The 17104-nt window shown below is 38.9% G+C and overlaps 1 protein-coding gene across 2 annotated transcripts in view; it reads right to left on the reverse strand.

Moving 5' to 3' along the window:
• The window catches only part of MINDY3 (MINDY lysine 48 deubiquitinase 3), an 86861-nt gene that overhangs the window by 34305 nt on the left and 35452 nt on the right, over window positions 1-17104 (reverse strand). For both annotated transcript variants that reach the window (XM_020881275.2, XM_020881276.2), the window contains exons 9-10: window positions 8415-8485; window positions 3181-3261 (exon numbers count right to left, since the gene is read on the reverse strand). In XM_020881275.2, coding sequence (XP_020736934.1) covers window positions 3181-3261; window positions 8415-8485 — 152 coding nt within the window. The remainder of the gene's footprint in view (window positions 1-3180; window positions 3262-8414; window positions 8486-17104) is intronic.

Here is a 17104-nt window from a genome sequence, read left to right on the forward strand (position 1 = left end):
CGGGCTACAGTCCGCGGGGTCACAAGGAGTCGGACACGACTGAGAGACTGAGCACTTTATTAATATCATTTACCCTTTACATGTTCTTCCAACTGTGTGACAGTTTATTTCAAAGGGAAAAATTCTTTACATGTAACTTTTTTTTAAAGATAGCATGTGCAAGCAATCCAAATCCAACTGCTCTAAAATTCACTGGAAAAGAAGTACCCATGCTCTTAAGAAGCTTCAGAGTGAGTCATGAAAAAACATTTTTAGAAGATATAAACGTCACTGGAACCTAAATGTGGAAAATTTGTGCAAAGGCTTTATTCATGAAATTAATGAATTCCCTATACTGTGATGGACAAGAAAGCCTGGTGTGCTGCAGTCCATGAGGTCGCAAAGAGTCAGACATGACTGAGCAACTAAACTACACAAAGGTTAAGTGTCAAAACAATTAGCACAAAATTTAAGAGCCCTAAAAGAGAGATAAGGTATTTGAAATATACAAATTTTATAATTTGTAACAGCAGAAAGAACCTAAAATCTTAACATAAACTTCTATAATCACTGTAAATTTACATGCACTTTCCTATTAGGATTATCAGTAGCTTTGAGGATGCATGTAAATGAAGACAGATTTAAAAACCTTGACTGGACTTCCCTGGTGGTGCAGTGGTTAAGAATCCACCTGCCAATGCACGGGACATGGGTTGAATCCCTGATCCAGGAAGACCCCACATGCTGTGGGGAAACTAAGCCCATGCGCCTCAACTATTAAGCCTGTGTTCTAGAGCTCGGGCTCCACAACAAGAGAAGCCACTGCAAGGAGAAGCTGGCGTACCCCAATAAAGGGTGACCCCAACTCATCCCAACTAGAAAAAGCCAACATGCAGCAACGAAGACCCAATGCAGCCAAAAACAAACATTTAAAAATATTGACTGATTTCCAGTGCACACTGTGTTTTGAGGCCTACATACAGCTGGTGTTGCAGGGGTCTTTGTTTTTTCTCTATATATGTACCTCATGGCTCCAATTCAACTTTTCACTGCATGTGGCTGAGGTCTATGGATAAGAAAATCAATGAGAGAGTCCCTGCCCCACATAAGGCTCACTACTGACCAGGAGCCATGCAACAAAAGGCGTGAGGAGGAACAACTGTGCATCTCGGAAACAACAAAGGGAACTTCATTGGAGACAATGAAGAAAACCAGGACAGGTAGGGGACAGCGTGTATTTCACAGAGAGGTGCGGATCACTTACTCCTATGGCGCCCTCAACATACCTAATATATCAGTGCTTGAAAACAGAACGTCTGCACTGTTACATAGCTCAACTGACACTGTTCCTTGTATTAATCTCCCATGAAATTTTTTCTACTGTTTTGACAACAAAGTCATTTCTTAAATATCACTCATAAAATTTACGATTTAAAATAGTTTTATCTTCAAGGTCTTACTATAGGACCTTGGTCCTACAGGAGACTCTGTAGGTCCACGGGAAACTCGGCTCAATGTTATGCGGCAGTCTGGACGGGAGGGGAGTTTGGGGGAGAATAGATACATGTGTATGTATGGGAAACTCGGCTCAATGTTATGCGGCAGTCTGGACGGGAGGGGAGTTTGGGGGGAGAATGGATACATGTGTACGTATGGCTGAGTCCCTTTGCAGCACACCTGAAACTATCACAACATTGTTAATTAGCTATATACTCCAACACAAAATAAAAAGTTAAAATTAAAAACCATTGTATCTGCCTTTCATATTTCATAGAATTTAATAGTTTTCCTAATGTTAAAGAAAAGGGCTGTGATAAAAATAATTAATAATTGGCTTGAAAGCACATTTCTGTATGTGAACTGGAACTGATTTCCTTTTCTGGAAATTTATAGCACTTGACACTAAAATAAGTCAAATGATGAAATCTTCAGTCAGGGAATTAGGTGTTTGGTTTCTGCAGGTTATACTTGCTTTTAACTTCTTCCTCTCTACTTCAGGAGGGAAATGAACAGCAAAAGCTGTCAGATGAAATACAACAAATCAGAAAGATCTGTACTTTTTAACTGTATTTATAGCTTTCCCTGTAAGGAAAGGTTAAGCCTGTATCTGCCACTAAACCCACTTGCTGGATGTTTGCCAGTACAATAAAAGTAAATGCAGTAATAAATAATGAAATAGATCCACTAAACCTAGCACTGTCAGTTTAGTCTTTAGTATAATTTATATAATTCATACTTCTTACAACACACACAAATAAAGAACACTAACAAGTACAAGCTGAAAGAGCACGCTGAGTAACCAGCAAAGTGCAACAGGATCAAAAAACATCAAAAATAGAATTCTTTATTTTCTCCCTTTAGTCCAACATCTAGCAAGTCTACGCAGGCATACCAGAATAATGAAAAAGGCAATGATGATGATGATGACAGCTAAGATTTACTGGGCATTTAACGTGTACTAGGTTCTGCTAAATGTTTTACATTTAAGCTTGACAACAATCCTAAGAACAAGACCCTATTACTAAACCCTACTTTAAAGACATGGGCGAAGAGGCTGAGCCATGTTAGGAAGTGGCAAGGCTGGGATGCTAACAAAGGCTTCTGAATTCAAAACTCTAAACCACTCAGTTGTGGGAAGAGAAAGATTATAAAGTATGGGATTTAGCAACAGTTTTCTGGGGGCAAAAATTTTAAACATATTCAAATGTATTTAACCTAGTTCCATGTTGTTATACTATATACACTAAAACTGTGGAAATATTCCATCCTAAAAGAGCAACTGACTTCTAAATCACTGAACTATTAATAAATTTCAAAATATTTTCCTAGATGTTGTAACTAAAACTATTTTATATCACATAAATTAGATTTTTATCCTCTAGAAAATAGTAACTCAAAACATTTAATTTCAGTTATTTTCACCATAACACAGTGATTTCTGAAAAAAATCAGAAGTCAAACTTGTAAAGTTGGTAAAGATAAAGAAATTATAACTAAATCATGACAGACTTGACTGAAATGATTCCAAAACTAGAGCAGGACAATCGTACAAGCAGTATAATCCTTTAGTATCGCTTTTTTAGATTTTGAAACAATCCACCGAACTCTGTATAAAGATTCAAACTAAATATGGACGTAATATTATTTGTTTGCCTGATGTAAAACTTAAAAACAACAACAAAGAGATCCTGCAAAGCGTACCTTGGCAAAAAATACGGTGAGGTGAGTTTCACTGCCAACAATCCAAATAGGGAATTTTGGAGATTTCAAGTAAGAGCCAACCTAGAACAAAGGTAGTAAGATAAGTAAATGAAAATTTTATATTGCCTGTTAGATATTTACCAACAAATGCTTGAAGCATCACTAAAGTGCCTAATTCATATTTAAATGGAATAATGGATTGTGCCAGAAAGCCTTACCCATAAGGGTCAAATGCTAAATGTAAAAATGAGTGTTATAAAGACTGTCAGGGTGAAGCTTATACTGCATCTTTCCACTAGAATAATAATACAGATTTACCACAGCAAAAAAGAAATTAGTTTAACCCTAAGAATCATTTTCATGTTTCACTGAAGATCCTAGATAAAATGACCACTTCTAGAATTTCAGCTTGGTACCTCAAACTCTAAAACTATAAATCTGATGATAATTACTTTACCAGGGAAATAATCATAAATTAACGAGTAGATACATGAATAAATAAGAGAAAAAGCCTTAAGAATATCCTGTCTTCAAAGAACCTAGAGCAATATAATAATTTCTCTAAAGCAAAATACATACTTCCATCTAGGAATATTAAAGAATCCTTCACTTGATTCTTGATGGCAGGAAGTAAGTTCAAAGTTACACAATATTAATTCTCTCTAAAATATATTAAAAAGTTATACCTTATAGCCTGTCTTCAAGGTTACATACTTAACCTATAAAAACAATAGCACCAAAAATTTAAGGGTATGATTTTTGTGTGACAGAGAAAAAGCAAGCTTAAAATTCAACAGGTTAAAAACTGACTTGTGAAATCTGACCATGTTCACATCAGTCACACACACTGTTAGATGGACAAGGACTCTGAAAAACAAGTAACCTTACCAGTAGCATTTGCTGAATTTTCTTTTCTCACACAGACCTTCACCCCTACCCCCACCCCCACTGGAACTGGGAAATTCCAAGTGGCTACTTGCAGCAGCCAGTTAGGGTCAACTATTCATCACTAAGCAGCCAAAAGCCTCACTATGGTGTCCTGTTTTCAACCACATTTGAAATGTATTGTGATCATTAGGAGGGCAGTGGGGAGTAAAACTATCTTTTGACCTGTGATGGAGACATGAGCCGGATGTGCTAATCGCAATGAACAACCAGTAGAGGAGGAAGGGTGATCCGAGGACTACAGAGAAGATAACAGTAAAAGGACAAAGGAGAACACAAAACTTATCAGAGATTCAGAATTGAGGGATTTTAGAGGTTTTCGGCCAAGTCCTTCCATTCTACATAAGGAAACCGGAAAATACACAGGATCAGTGCCTGGTCTGACTTCAAACAGCTAACTAGTAGAGTCAGAATTAAAACTCATGTTTTCTTACACATAATGTGGCAGCTCTCCATCATGCTGCCTCACATCATGATGCTCTCACATCATGCTGCTCTCAAATCATGCTGCCTCTTGTGATGCAAAGTTTAGACATCGTTTAATTCCTCTTCTAGAAAAAGTGTGCATGTATCTGTGCAGGCGTGTGTGTGTGTTTAGTTAAGGTAGAAGTAAAAAAAATGTGGACAAAATTATATACAGTGGGATCAAAGGGTAAATGAGTGAACTCATACAGTGTTTTGTAATAATAAAAATAAATCAAAAAGCCATAAATAGTGCAACCACTTTGGAAAAGTTTCCCAGTTCCTCCAATAATTATGCATATACCATGTGATCAAGTAATTTCATTCCTGGGTACACACCCAAGAGAAATAGAACCATGTCCACAAAACATTAATGTTCACAGTAGTATTATACATTACTATGTTAATATTATAATGTTCATAGCAGTATTATTCATAAAAGTAAAAAATCAGAAACAATCTAAATGTCCATCAACTACTAAAGAGAAAAACAAAATTGATATAAATTGATAAATCATACAAAAGAATATTACTTGGTCATAAAAAAGAAACTAAGTACTAATACACAGGAATGAACAATGGAAACATTATGCTAAGTGAAAGCAGCAGCCAGACATGAAAAGCCACATACTGTAGGATTCCATTTGGATGTACTGTCCAGAAGAGACAAAGCTTCAGAGACAAAAATGCGCTAGGGTCTGGCAAGGAATGAGGATGTGACAGCTAAAGGGGGCAGAGAATCTTCTTGGAGTGAGGAAATGTATTAAAATTAGACAGTGGTCATGATGGCAGAGCTTTCTGAATATGCAAAAAAACCCCACTGAATTATATACTTTAAAATGGTGGATTTTATGGCATAGGAGTTCTATATCTTTTTTTTTTTTAAATATCTTTTTTTTTTAAAGTGCACACCCCAAAGCACTCAGTCAACCTTTCATCTCAGTACACTCTCATAGACACATGCACGCTGGAGATGGGGACAGAGAGAGAGAGCCAGAGAGCCCATGAGAGAGACTGTTTCCTTTGTCTTAATAAATGCATATGATAAAAATAATATGAAATTGATCAGTTTAACTGTAAAGGGCAATTTCCTACACTATCAAAAAGGAAAATGTTCAGACTCCAAAATCCATACCACCACAATTATTTCCTTACTGATGTTTCTCTAAATGTTTGATGAAAAGTATATAATTCCAAGTATATATATATTTTCAGAAGGGTAGCTATAATTATATACAGATGAGCATCACAGTGTAGGAGTTTTATTTTTCTTCTTTTTTAAATGCTTGTCTTCACTTAGTTTTGAGGTCCTCACTAGGGGCTGATCAGCTTCCTTTAAAAAAGGCAGCTGATGAAGTCCAAAACTCCCTGACATGTCTCCCACATTCTAGGCCACCATGCATGGCCCTAATCGCCCTGCAGCCCGGTACCAGACAACAAGGGAACGACTCCTGAGCGCCAGAGCCCACTGAATCTATTCAAGCCGGCTAGCCCACAGCAGGGCCAGGCATGGGTTGCATGTACCCCAGCCAACTCTATCCCAGTCCCCATAAGGAAGCTGCTCCTTGGGGCTGCAGCCTACTGGCGCCTTGTCCATGGGCCTCCTTCTCTCCTTGGCCCTGTCTCAGAGCTTTCTCTTGTTTAGAGCTGTAAATAACAAAAGTGTTCTGCCTTTCATCTATCTGAGCATCTGTGTGCTGTATCATACCATAAGAAATAACTTTAAACCCTAGAAAACCCACAGTTACTGCTAGAGCACCAGACTGGTAACACTAGGGTAGTGCTAGAGCACTAATACTAGGGTAACAGGAGAATATACAGCAGCTAATGACTTCCCACTATGAACTTAGGCAGAAGACAGACATTCCTCTGTTCTACCTAACAGTTAAAGAAAAGCAAATGCACGCATTTAGAAGAGCTCACCATTCTGGTGAAACTGCTCATTCATTCACCAAATGTTTACTGAGCATCTAATATGTACCCAGAAAGCCAATGTGACTGCTTTCATAGAGTTAATATTCCATTAAGGATAACAGAAATATTGATGATTAAAAAAAAAAGATAACTAAGCCAACAAAAAAAGGTCATTACAAAGTGATTATTCCTACAAAATAATGTGAAAAAGAGTCAGTGGGAAATGGTCCTGGAAAAGGCCTTTGAGGTATCATCTGACGTAGGGCCTGAAGGGGAGAGGAGTGATCCATTCAAGAGCTGGAGTATTCCAGGCAGAAATGAAAGAAGTATAAAGGTTCATCAGGTTAGGGCTTGTTGTCCGTTGTTTAGTTGCTAAGTCATGTCTGACTCTTTGCAATCCCATGGACGAGCCCACCTAGGTCCCTCTGTCCATGGGATCTCCTGGTCAAGAAAACTGGAGTGGGTTGCCATTTCCTTCTCCAGAGAATCTTCCCAACCCAGGGAAGGTAAGGGCTTGGCACGTATGAAGAACTGACAGAAGACAGTGTGGCTGGAGGACAGAGAATCCAGACCATCAGGGCGTTAAGGCCACAGGGTGAAGATTTCAGAACATATCACCTTCACACTCTATCCTCCTGCAAAACACACACCGCACACTTTTCAGAAAACAGCTTCACTGAAACATCTTTGACATACAAAAACTAAACATATTTAAGGTGGAAAACTTGATGTTTTGATACATGTATATACTATAAAAAGATCACCACAATCAAACTATTTAACATCCATTATCTCTATCAAGTCACCATTTTTTTATGTGCATACACAGTCACACTTTTTGGAATATGAATGGTTGTTTGTGGGTGTGCTAGGGAGGAGACACGGCTTGATTCTGTGGTCACTAGAATGCCTCCAAATAACTTTCGTTTGTGTAACTAAAGTCACTAAAAATGTACGAGTTGCTACTGTTTGACAGTACAATTACTATTAATGAATAAAGGCAGGATGAAACCATTTGATCATCATGTCCATAACATCCCTGTGCAAGTGTTGTCACAAAAGAGGAATGTTGTCTAATAAAAAAGAAAAGGAAATAGAGGAAGGAGAGGAGGGAGGGAAGAGAGGATGAGGAAAAAGAGGAAGTAAGGCAGGCAGGAAGGAAAGAACTGTTACTGTTACTAAAAATAATCACCACCATTAGAACCACTGCTATGGAACCGCCATTCTAAAATGGAAAAGAATAGGAATCTACTTCTTTATCCAAAATCAGAACATCTTATTAAATGCAAATCATTAATGATTTAAACTCCATTTAAAACTATTTGGAATATCCATAATAATTTCAGATTATGCAGGAAAGTGATGAGATATGTATCAAAAAATGAGAGCTTCATGGTAGCTCCTAATCTGAGCATGTGTTAAGAGTTTAATGCTATGAAATGCTTGGGTTTTTCTTCTTTTAGTGTGAAATCATTTTTTAGATGAAATAGACAAAAGTTAGAATTTCAGGCATTTAGCAAATTGTTTTACTATGCCTGACAAAATATTACCAGTTGTTTTGGTGAAACATACTGTTAGTATGGAAGATCAAATAGGACATTCTTTCCCCTCAGTTTATCAAAAACTTTATTTATATTCAATAATGAATATCTGTTTTCATAAATTATTTCAAAGTGGGTTCTGCCTCTGACCCTCAAAAGGAATGAGCCTAAAAAAATAGGAAACTCAGCATGATCAGCCAGCTTAACTCTATCCTTGATAAGCCTGTCAGTTCAGAAAGGGTGATGAAAAAGGAATTGAGAGTATACACTATCAGTAGTACACTAAAATATGCTGTCATAGGAGAAAAATGCTCTCTATTACAGTGGACAAGTGAATAGAAACCATTCAAACTACCTTAAAAACCAACTTACCTTACAGTATCTTAAAGCTTCCATGAGTGTTAAGAATCCTACAGCAGCTTGTTCATGTATACCAAGAAGTTCTGCAACAAAACAATTAGCAATGTATTAGCATACAGATCTGAAAAGCACTTCAATATAAATACATATGTACACACACACATATATATTCTACACCAAAACTTTTACCCAAAATTGTATTTAAAAGCCTAGCATAGGAGGAGCCAAGATGGTGGAGGAATAGGACGGGGAGACCACTTTCTCCCCTACAAATTCATCAAAAGAAGAACGCAGAGCAAACTTCACAAAACAACTTCTGATCGCTAGCTGAGGTCATCAGGCGCCCAGAAAAGCAGCCCATTGTCTTCGAAAGGAGGTAGGACAAAATATAAAAGATAAAAAGAGAGACAAAAGAGGTAGGGACGGAGATCCGTCCAGGGAAGGGAGTCTTAATAGAGGAAGTTTCCAAACACCAGGAAACCCTCGCAGTGGTGGGTCTGGGGGAAGTTTTTGAATCTCGGAGGGCAACCTAACTGGGAGGGGAACAATAAATAAAACCCACAGATTACGTGCCTAAAAGCAACTCCCAGTAGAAAAGTACCCCCAGACGCCCGCATCCAGCCACTAGTAAGTGGGGGCAGAACAGAGAGGAGCGGGCGGCACTGCTTAGGGTAAGGACCGGGCCTGAGTGCCCTGAGGACAACTGGAGGGAGCTTTTGTGAGTTACCAACTTAAACTGTGGGATAGCAAGAGAGAGAGAGAAAATTAACCGGCCCAAACACACTGCCGGCAGTTCACAGAACAAAGGGTCTGAACAAGTCCAGAGAAGAGCTAGCAGGCTGCGGACCACCCAGCCCCGCTGGGCCAAGGGGAAAGGGGCAGGCTCGGCCCCAAGGACTGCATCCCCTACCGCAATGCAAACAGGCCTCCAGTTTCTAACCAAAGACGTCGTGAGATTCTGGATAGTCAACATCCACGGATGGGGTTGCGGCTAGACACAGGGCGCACGCACTTGACTGGTGCGGGCGGGGACTGGGGCTGGGGACGCGGAGGGGAGAAGGCGCATGCACTCGACTGGCGTGGGCGGAAACAGAGGCTGGGGCAGCGGAGGGGAGAAGGCGCACTGCACCGGGGAGAGTGCGCCCGTCAAGCTCCTGGCTGCCTGAACCACTTGGGTGGGGAAGGCACAAAACGCAGGCACAGCCGAGTCTGCGCTTTTGTGGAACATCCGAGGGCTGGAACCGCGTGCAGCGCAGGGCACGCTCCATATAGACCAGCCGGGAGCCTGAGCAGCGTAGACGGGGAAAGCAGCGCCAGCCCCTCGCCGCAGTGCGACGGAACTAGCAACCTGAATAAGAGTCCACCTCCGCCCGCCTGTGTCAGGGCGGAAATTAGACACTGAAGAGACCCGCAAACAGAAGCCAAATAAACAAAGGGAACCGCTTCAGAAGGGACCGGTGCAACAGATTAAAATCCCCGTAGATAACACCAACTACAAAGGAAGGGGCCTGTAGATATCAAGAAGTGTAAGCTGGAACGAGGAGCTATCTGAAACTGAACCGAACCGACACTGGCCGCAACAGCTCCAGAGAAATTCCTACATATATTTTTACTTTTTTTTTTTTGTAATTAAAAAAAATTTTTTTTCTTTTTTCTCTTTTATTTTCTTTTAAAATTCCCTATTACTCCCCCATTACTCCTTAACTTTCATTTTCATAGGTTTTTACGATTTTTTTAATTAGGAAAATTTTTTTCTTTTTTTTCTCTTATTTCCTTTTAAAGTCCTCTATTACTCCTCTACTACTTAATTTTCATTTTCATTTCACTATAACCTTGAAAAAAAAAAAGAGAAGCCCTATTTTTTAAACCAAACTTCATATATATTTCTAAAATTTTTTGTTTTTGTTTTTAATATTGTATTTTTAAGAGTCTAACCTCTAGTCTAGATTTTTAATCTTTGTTTTTCAGTATGTGATATAAATTTTGGACATTTAAGAATCCAATATTCAGTTCCCATTTTTATTCAGGAGTGTGTTGATTACTGTCTCCCAATCTTGACTCTCCGTTTTCTACCTCAGAACACCTCTATTGCCTCCTTTCCCCTTCTCTTCCCAATCCAATTCTGTGAATCTTTGTGGGTGTCTGGGCTAAGGAGAACACTGTGGGATCAGACAACTGCGTAGATCTGTCTCTCTCCTCTTGAGTCCCCCTTTTTCTCCTCCTGCTCATCTCTATCTCCCTCCTCCCTCTCCTCTTCTTCATGTAACTCTGTGAACCTCTCTGGGTGTCCCTCACGGGGGAGAATCTTTTCACCATTAACCTAGAAGTTTTATTATCAGTGCTGTATAGTTGGAGAAGTCTTGAGACTACTGGAAGAATAAAACTGAAATCCAGAGGCAGGAGATTTAAGCCCAAACCTTGAGAACACCAGAAAACTCCTGACTACATGGAACATTAAGTAATGAGACCGGTCAAAAGCCTCCATACCTACACTGAAACCAACCACCACCCAAGAGCCAGTAAGTTTCAGAGCAAGACATACCACGCAAATTCTCCAGCAACACAGGAACATAGCCCTGAACGTCAACATACAGGCTGGCCAAAGTCACACCTAACACAGAGATCCATCTCAAAACTCATTACTGGGCACTCCATTGCACTCCAGAGAGAAGAAATCCAGCTCCACGCACCAGAACACCGACACAAGCTTCCCTAAGCAGGAAACCTTGACAAGCCAATCGTCCAACCCCACCCACTGGGTAAAACCTCCACAATAAAAAGGAACCACAGACCTCCAGAATACAGAAAGCCCACTCCAGACACAGCAATCTAAACAAGATGAAAAGGCAGAGAAACACCCAACAAGTAAAGGAACATGAAAAATGTCCACCAAGTCAAACAAAAGAGGAGGAGATAGGGAATCTGCCTGAAAAAAGAATTTAGAATAATGATAATAAAAATGATCTAAAATCTTGAAAACAAAATGGAGTTACAGATAAATAGCCTGGAGACAAAGACTGAGAAGATGCAAGAAATGTTTAATAAGGACCTAGAAGAAATAAAAAAGAGTCAATTAAAAATGAATAATGCAATAAATGAAATAAAAAACACTCTGGAGGGAACCAAGAGTAGAATAATGGAGACAGAAGATAGGATAAGTGAGGTAGAAGATAAAATGGTGGAAATAAATGAAGCAGAGAGGAAGAAAGAAAAAAGAATCAAAAGAAATGAGGACAACCTCAGGGATCTCTGGGACAATGTGAAATGCCCCAACATTCGAATCATAGGAGTCCCAGAAGAAGAAGACAGAAAGGCCATGAGAAAATACTCGAGGAGATAATAGCTGAAAACTTCCCTAAAATAGCCACCCAAGTCCAAGAAACCCAGAGAGTCCCAAATAGGATAAACCCAAGGCGAAACAACCCAAGACACATATTAATCAAATTAACAAAGATCAAACACAAAGAACAAATATTAAAAGCAGCAAGGGAGAAACAACAAATAACACACAAAGGGATTCCCATAAGGATAACAGCTGATCTATCAATAGAAACCCTCCAGGCCAGAAGGGAATGGCAGGACATACTTAAAGTAATGAAAGAGAATAACCTACAACCTAGATTACTGTACCCAGCAAGGATCTCATTCAGATATGAAGGAGAATTCAAAAGCTTTACAGACAAGCAAAAGATGAGAGAATTCAGCACCACCAAACCAGCTCTTCAACAAATGCTAAAGGATCTTCTCTAGACAGGAAATGCAGAAAGGTTGTATAAAGGTGAACCCAAAACAACAAAGTAAATGGCAACGGGACCACACCTATCAATAATTACCTTAAATGTAAATGGGCTGAATGCCCCAACCAAAAGACAAAGACTGGCTGAATGGATACAAAAACAAGACCCCTATATATGCTGCCTACAAGAGACCCACCTCAAAACAAGGGACACACACAGACTGAAAGTGAAGGGCTGGAAAAAAATATTTCACGCAAACAGAGAACAAAAGAAAGCAGGAGTTGCAATACTCATACCAGATAAAATAGACTTACAAATACAGGATGTGAAAAGAGACAAAGGACACTATACAATGATCAAAGGATCAATCCAAGAAGAAGATATAACAATTATAAATATACATGCACCCAACATAGGAGTACCGCAATATGTAAGGCAAACGCTAACGAGTATGAAAGAGGAAATTAACAATAACAGTAATAGTGGGAGACTTTAATACCCCACTTACACCTATGGATAGATCAACTAAACAGAAAATTAACAAGGAAACACAAACCTTAAATGACACAATGGACCAGCTAGACCTAACTGATATCTATAGGACATTTCACCCCAAAACAATCAACTTCACCTTTTTCTCAAGTGCACACGGAACCTTCTCCAGAATAGATCACATCCTGGGCCATAAATCTAGCCTTGGTAAATTCAAAAAAACTGAAATCATTCCAGTCATCTTTTCTGACCACAGTGCAGTAAGATTAGATCTCAATTACAGGAAAAAAATTGTTAAAAATTCAAACATATGGAGGCTAAATAACACACTTCTGAATAACGAACAAATCAAAAAAGAAAGCAAAATATGCATAGAAATGAATGAAAATGAAAACACAACAACCCAAAACCTATGGGACACTGTAAAAGCAGTGCTAAGGGGAAGGTTCATAGCATTACAGGCTTACCTCAAGAAACAAGAAGAAAATCAAATAAATAACCTAACTCTACACCTAAAGCAATTAGAGAAGGAAGAAATGAAGAACCCCAGGGTTAGTAGAAGGAAAGGAATCTTAAAAATTAGGGCATAAATAAATGCAAAAGAAACCAAAGAGACCATAGCAAAAATCAACAAAGCTAAAAGCTGTTGTTTTGAAAAAATAAAATTGACAAACCATTAGCAAGACTCATTAAGAAACAAAGGGAGAAGAACCAAATTAACAAAATTAGAAATGAAAATGGAGAAATCACAACAGACAACACTGAAATACAAAGGATCATAAGAGACTACTACCAGCAGCTCTATGCCAATAAAATGGATAACTTGGAAGAAATGGACAAGTTCTTAGAAAAGTATAACTTTCCAAAACTGAACCAGGAAGAAATAGAAGATCTTAACAGAGCCATCACAAGCAAGGAAATCGAAACTGTAATCAGAAATCTTCCAGCAAACAAAAGCCCAGGACCAGATGGCTTCACAGCTGAATTCTACCAAAAATTTAGAGAAGAGCTAACACCTATCTTACTCAAACTCTTCCAGAAAATTGCAGAAGAAGGTAAACTTCCAAACTCATTCTATGAAGCCACCATCCCCCTAATTCCAAAACCAAAGATGCCACAAAAAAAGAAAACTACAGGCCAATATCACTGATGAACATAGATGCAAAAATCCTTAACAAAATTCTAGCAAACAGAATCCAACAACATATTAAAAAGATCATACATCATGACCAAGTGGGCTTTATCCCAGGAATGTAAGGATTCTTTAATATCCGCAAATCAATCAATGTCATACACATTAACAAATTGAAAGATAAAAACCATATTATCTCAATAGATGCAGAGAAAGCCTTTGACAAAATTCAACATCCATTTATGATTAAAACTCTCCAGAAAGCAGGAATAGAAGGAACATACCTCAACATAATAAAAGCTATATATGACAAACCCACAGCAAGCATTACCCTCAATGGTGAAAAATTGAAAGCATTTCCCCTGAAATCAGGAACAAGACAAGGGTGTCCACTCTCACCACTACTATTCAACATAGTTTTGGAAGTTTTGGCCACAGCAATCAGAGCAGAAAAAGAAGTCAAAGGAATCCAGATAGGAAAAGAAGAAGTGACACTCTCGCTGTTTGCAGATGACATGATCCTCTACGTAGAAAACCCTAAAGACTCTACCAGAAAATTACTAGAGCTAATCAATGAATATAGTAAAGTTGCAGGATATAAAATTAACACACAGAAATCCCTTGCATTCCTATACACTAACAATGAGAAAACAGAAAGAGAAATTGAGGAAACAATACCATTCACCATTGCAACAAAAAGAATAAAATACTTAGGAGTATATCTACCTAAAGAAACAAAAGACCTATACATAGAAAACTATAAAACACTGATGAAAGAAATCAAAGAGGACACAAACAGATGGAGAAATATACCGTGTTCATGGATTGGAAGAATCAATATTGTCAAAATGGCTATACTACCCAAAGCAATCTATAGATTCAATGCAATCCCTATCAAGCTACCAACGGTATTTTTCACAGAACTAGAAAAAATAATTTCACAATTTCTATGGAAATACAAAAAACCTCGAATAGCCAAAGTAATCCTGAGAAAGAAGAATGGGACTGGAGGAATCAACCTGACTGACTTCAGACTATACTACAAAGCCACAGTCATCAAGACAGTAAGGTACTGGCACAAAGACAGAAATATAGATCAATGAAACAGAATAGAAAGCCCAGAGATAAATCCACGAACCTATGGACACCTTATCTTTGACAAAGGAGGCAAGGATATACAATGGAAAAAAGACAACCTCTTTAACAAGTGGTGCTGGGAAAACTGGTCAACCACTTGTAAAAGAATGAAACTAGAACACTTTCTAACACCATACACAAAAATAAACTCAAAATGGATTAAAGATCTAAATGTAAGAACAGAAACTATGAAACTCCTAGAGGAGAACATAGGCAAAACACTCTCCGACATGAATCACAGCAGGATCCTCTATGACCCACCTCCCAGAATATTGGAAATAAAAGCAAAAATAAACAGATGGGACCTAATGAAACTTAAAAGCTTTGGCACAACAAAGGAAACTATAAGCAAGGTGAAAAGACAGCCCTCAGATTGGGAGAAAATAATAGCAAATGAAACAACAGACAAAGGATTAATCTCAAAAATATATAAGCAACACCTCCAGCTCAATTCCAGAAAAATAAATGACCCAATCAAAAAATGGGCCAAAGAACTAAACAGACATTTCTCCAAAGAAGACATACAGATGGCTAACAAACACATGAAAAGATGCTCAACATCACTCATTATCAGAGAAATGCAAATCAAAACCACAATAAGGTACCATTACACGCCAGTCAGGATGGCTGCTATCCAAAAGTCTACAAGCAATAAATGCTGGAGAGGGTGTGGAGAAAAGGGAACCCTCTTACACTGTTGGTGGGAATGCAAACTAGTACAGCCACTATGGAGAACAGTGTGGAGATTCCTTAAAAAACTGGAAATAGAACTGCCATATGACCCAGCAATCCCACTTCTGGGCATACACACTGAGGAAACCAGATCTGAAAGAGACACGTGCACCCCAATGTTCATTGCAGCACTGTTTATCATAGCCGGGACATGGAAGCAACCTAGATGCCCATCAGCAGATGAATGGATAAGGAAGCTGTGGTACATATATACCATGGAATATTACTCAGCTGTTAAAAAGAATTCATTTGAATCAGTTCTAATGAGATGGATGAAACTGGAGCCCATTATACAGAGTGAAGTAAGCCAGAAAGATAAAGAAGATTACAGCATACTAACACATATATATGGAATTTAGAAAGATGGTAATGATAACCCTATATACAAGGCAGAAAAAGAGACACAGATGTACAGAACAGACTTTTGGACTCTGGGGGAGAAGGCGAAGGTGGGATGTTTCGAGAGACCAGCATGTATATTATCTATAGTGAAACAGATCACCAGCCCTGGTGGGATGCATGAGACAAGTGCTTGGGCCTGGTGCACTGGGAAGACCCAGAGGAATCGGGTGGAGAGGGAGGTGGGAGGGGGGATCGGGATGGGGAATACATGTAACTCCATGGCTGATTCATGTCAATGTATGGCAAAAAGCACTACAATATTGTAAAGTAATTAGCCTCCAACTAATAAAAATAAATGGAAAAAAAAAAAAAAGCCTAGCATATATTTACTGTTAGGAGTTCACATCAAATCATCATGATAGTCCTATTCATTATAAAATACCATTAGATTAGGTAATAGAGCCTTTGTATATATATTCAATGCATTTATAAAACTTTATATTCAATGTTAACTTTTGATGCACATTTGATATCATCCCCCTCTCCTATAAATAAATACAAGCAGCATGCTTAAGACTGGGGAAATAATGAAGAACAGAACACAGTACCGGCTTTACAAAGGCTAGTGTTAGTAGCTCAGTCATGTCTGACTCTTTGTGACCCCATGGGCTGTAGTCCACCAGGCTCCTCTATCCATGGGATTCTCCAGGCAAGAATACTGGAGTGGGTAGACATTCCCTTCTCCCAGGGATCTTCTTGACCCAGGGATCGAACCCGGGTCTCCTGCATTGCAGGCAGATTCTTTACCCACTGAGCTACGAGGGAAACCCTTATGAAGGCTAAGAGCTTATCAAAGGAGACAGATGAGAAAACTTGTGCTCTTTGTTTAGATGAACACACACATCTTACAGTGGTGTTAAGGGCATCTGCTTACTGTGTTATGGAGGTGCATGTAAGTGGTAACATCTGAGTTGAATCCTGAAGCATCTGTAAGAATTTTCCAGGCCAAGAAGAGGACAACAAGAAAACTTAAAGCAGAAGAAATGGCAAAGAAGTATGAAAAATCAATGTATTCAAGGGGTGAAGAATTTGTCAAAGTTTCCTTAAAGTTTTCTAGCCTGGGGAACCTG

Source organism: Odocoileus virginianus, chromosome 9 (genome assembly GCF_023699985.2).
Source record: "Odocoileus virginianus isolate 20LAN1187 ecotype Illinois chromosome 9, Ovbor_1.2, whole genome shotgun sequence".
Lineage (NCBI taxonomy): Eukaryota > Metazoa > Chordata > Mammalia > Artiodactyla > Cervidae > Odocoileus > Odocoileus virginianus.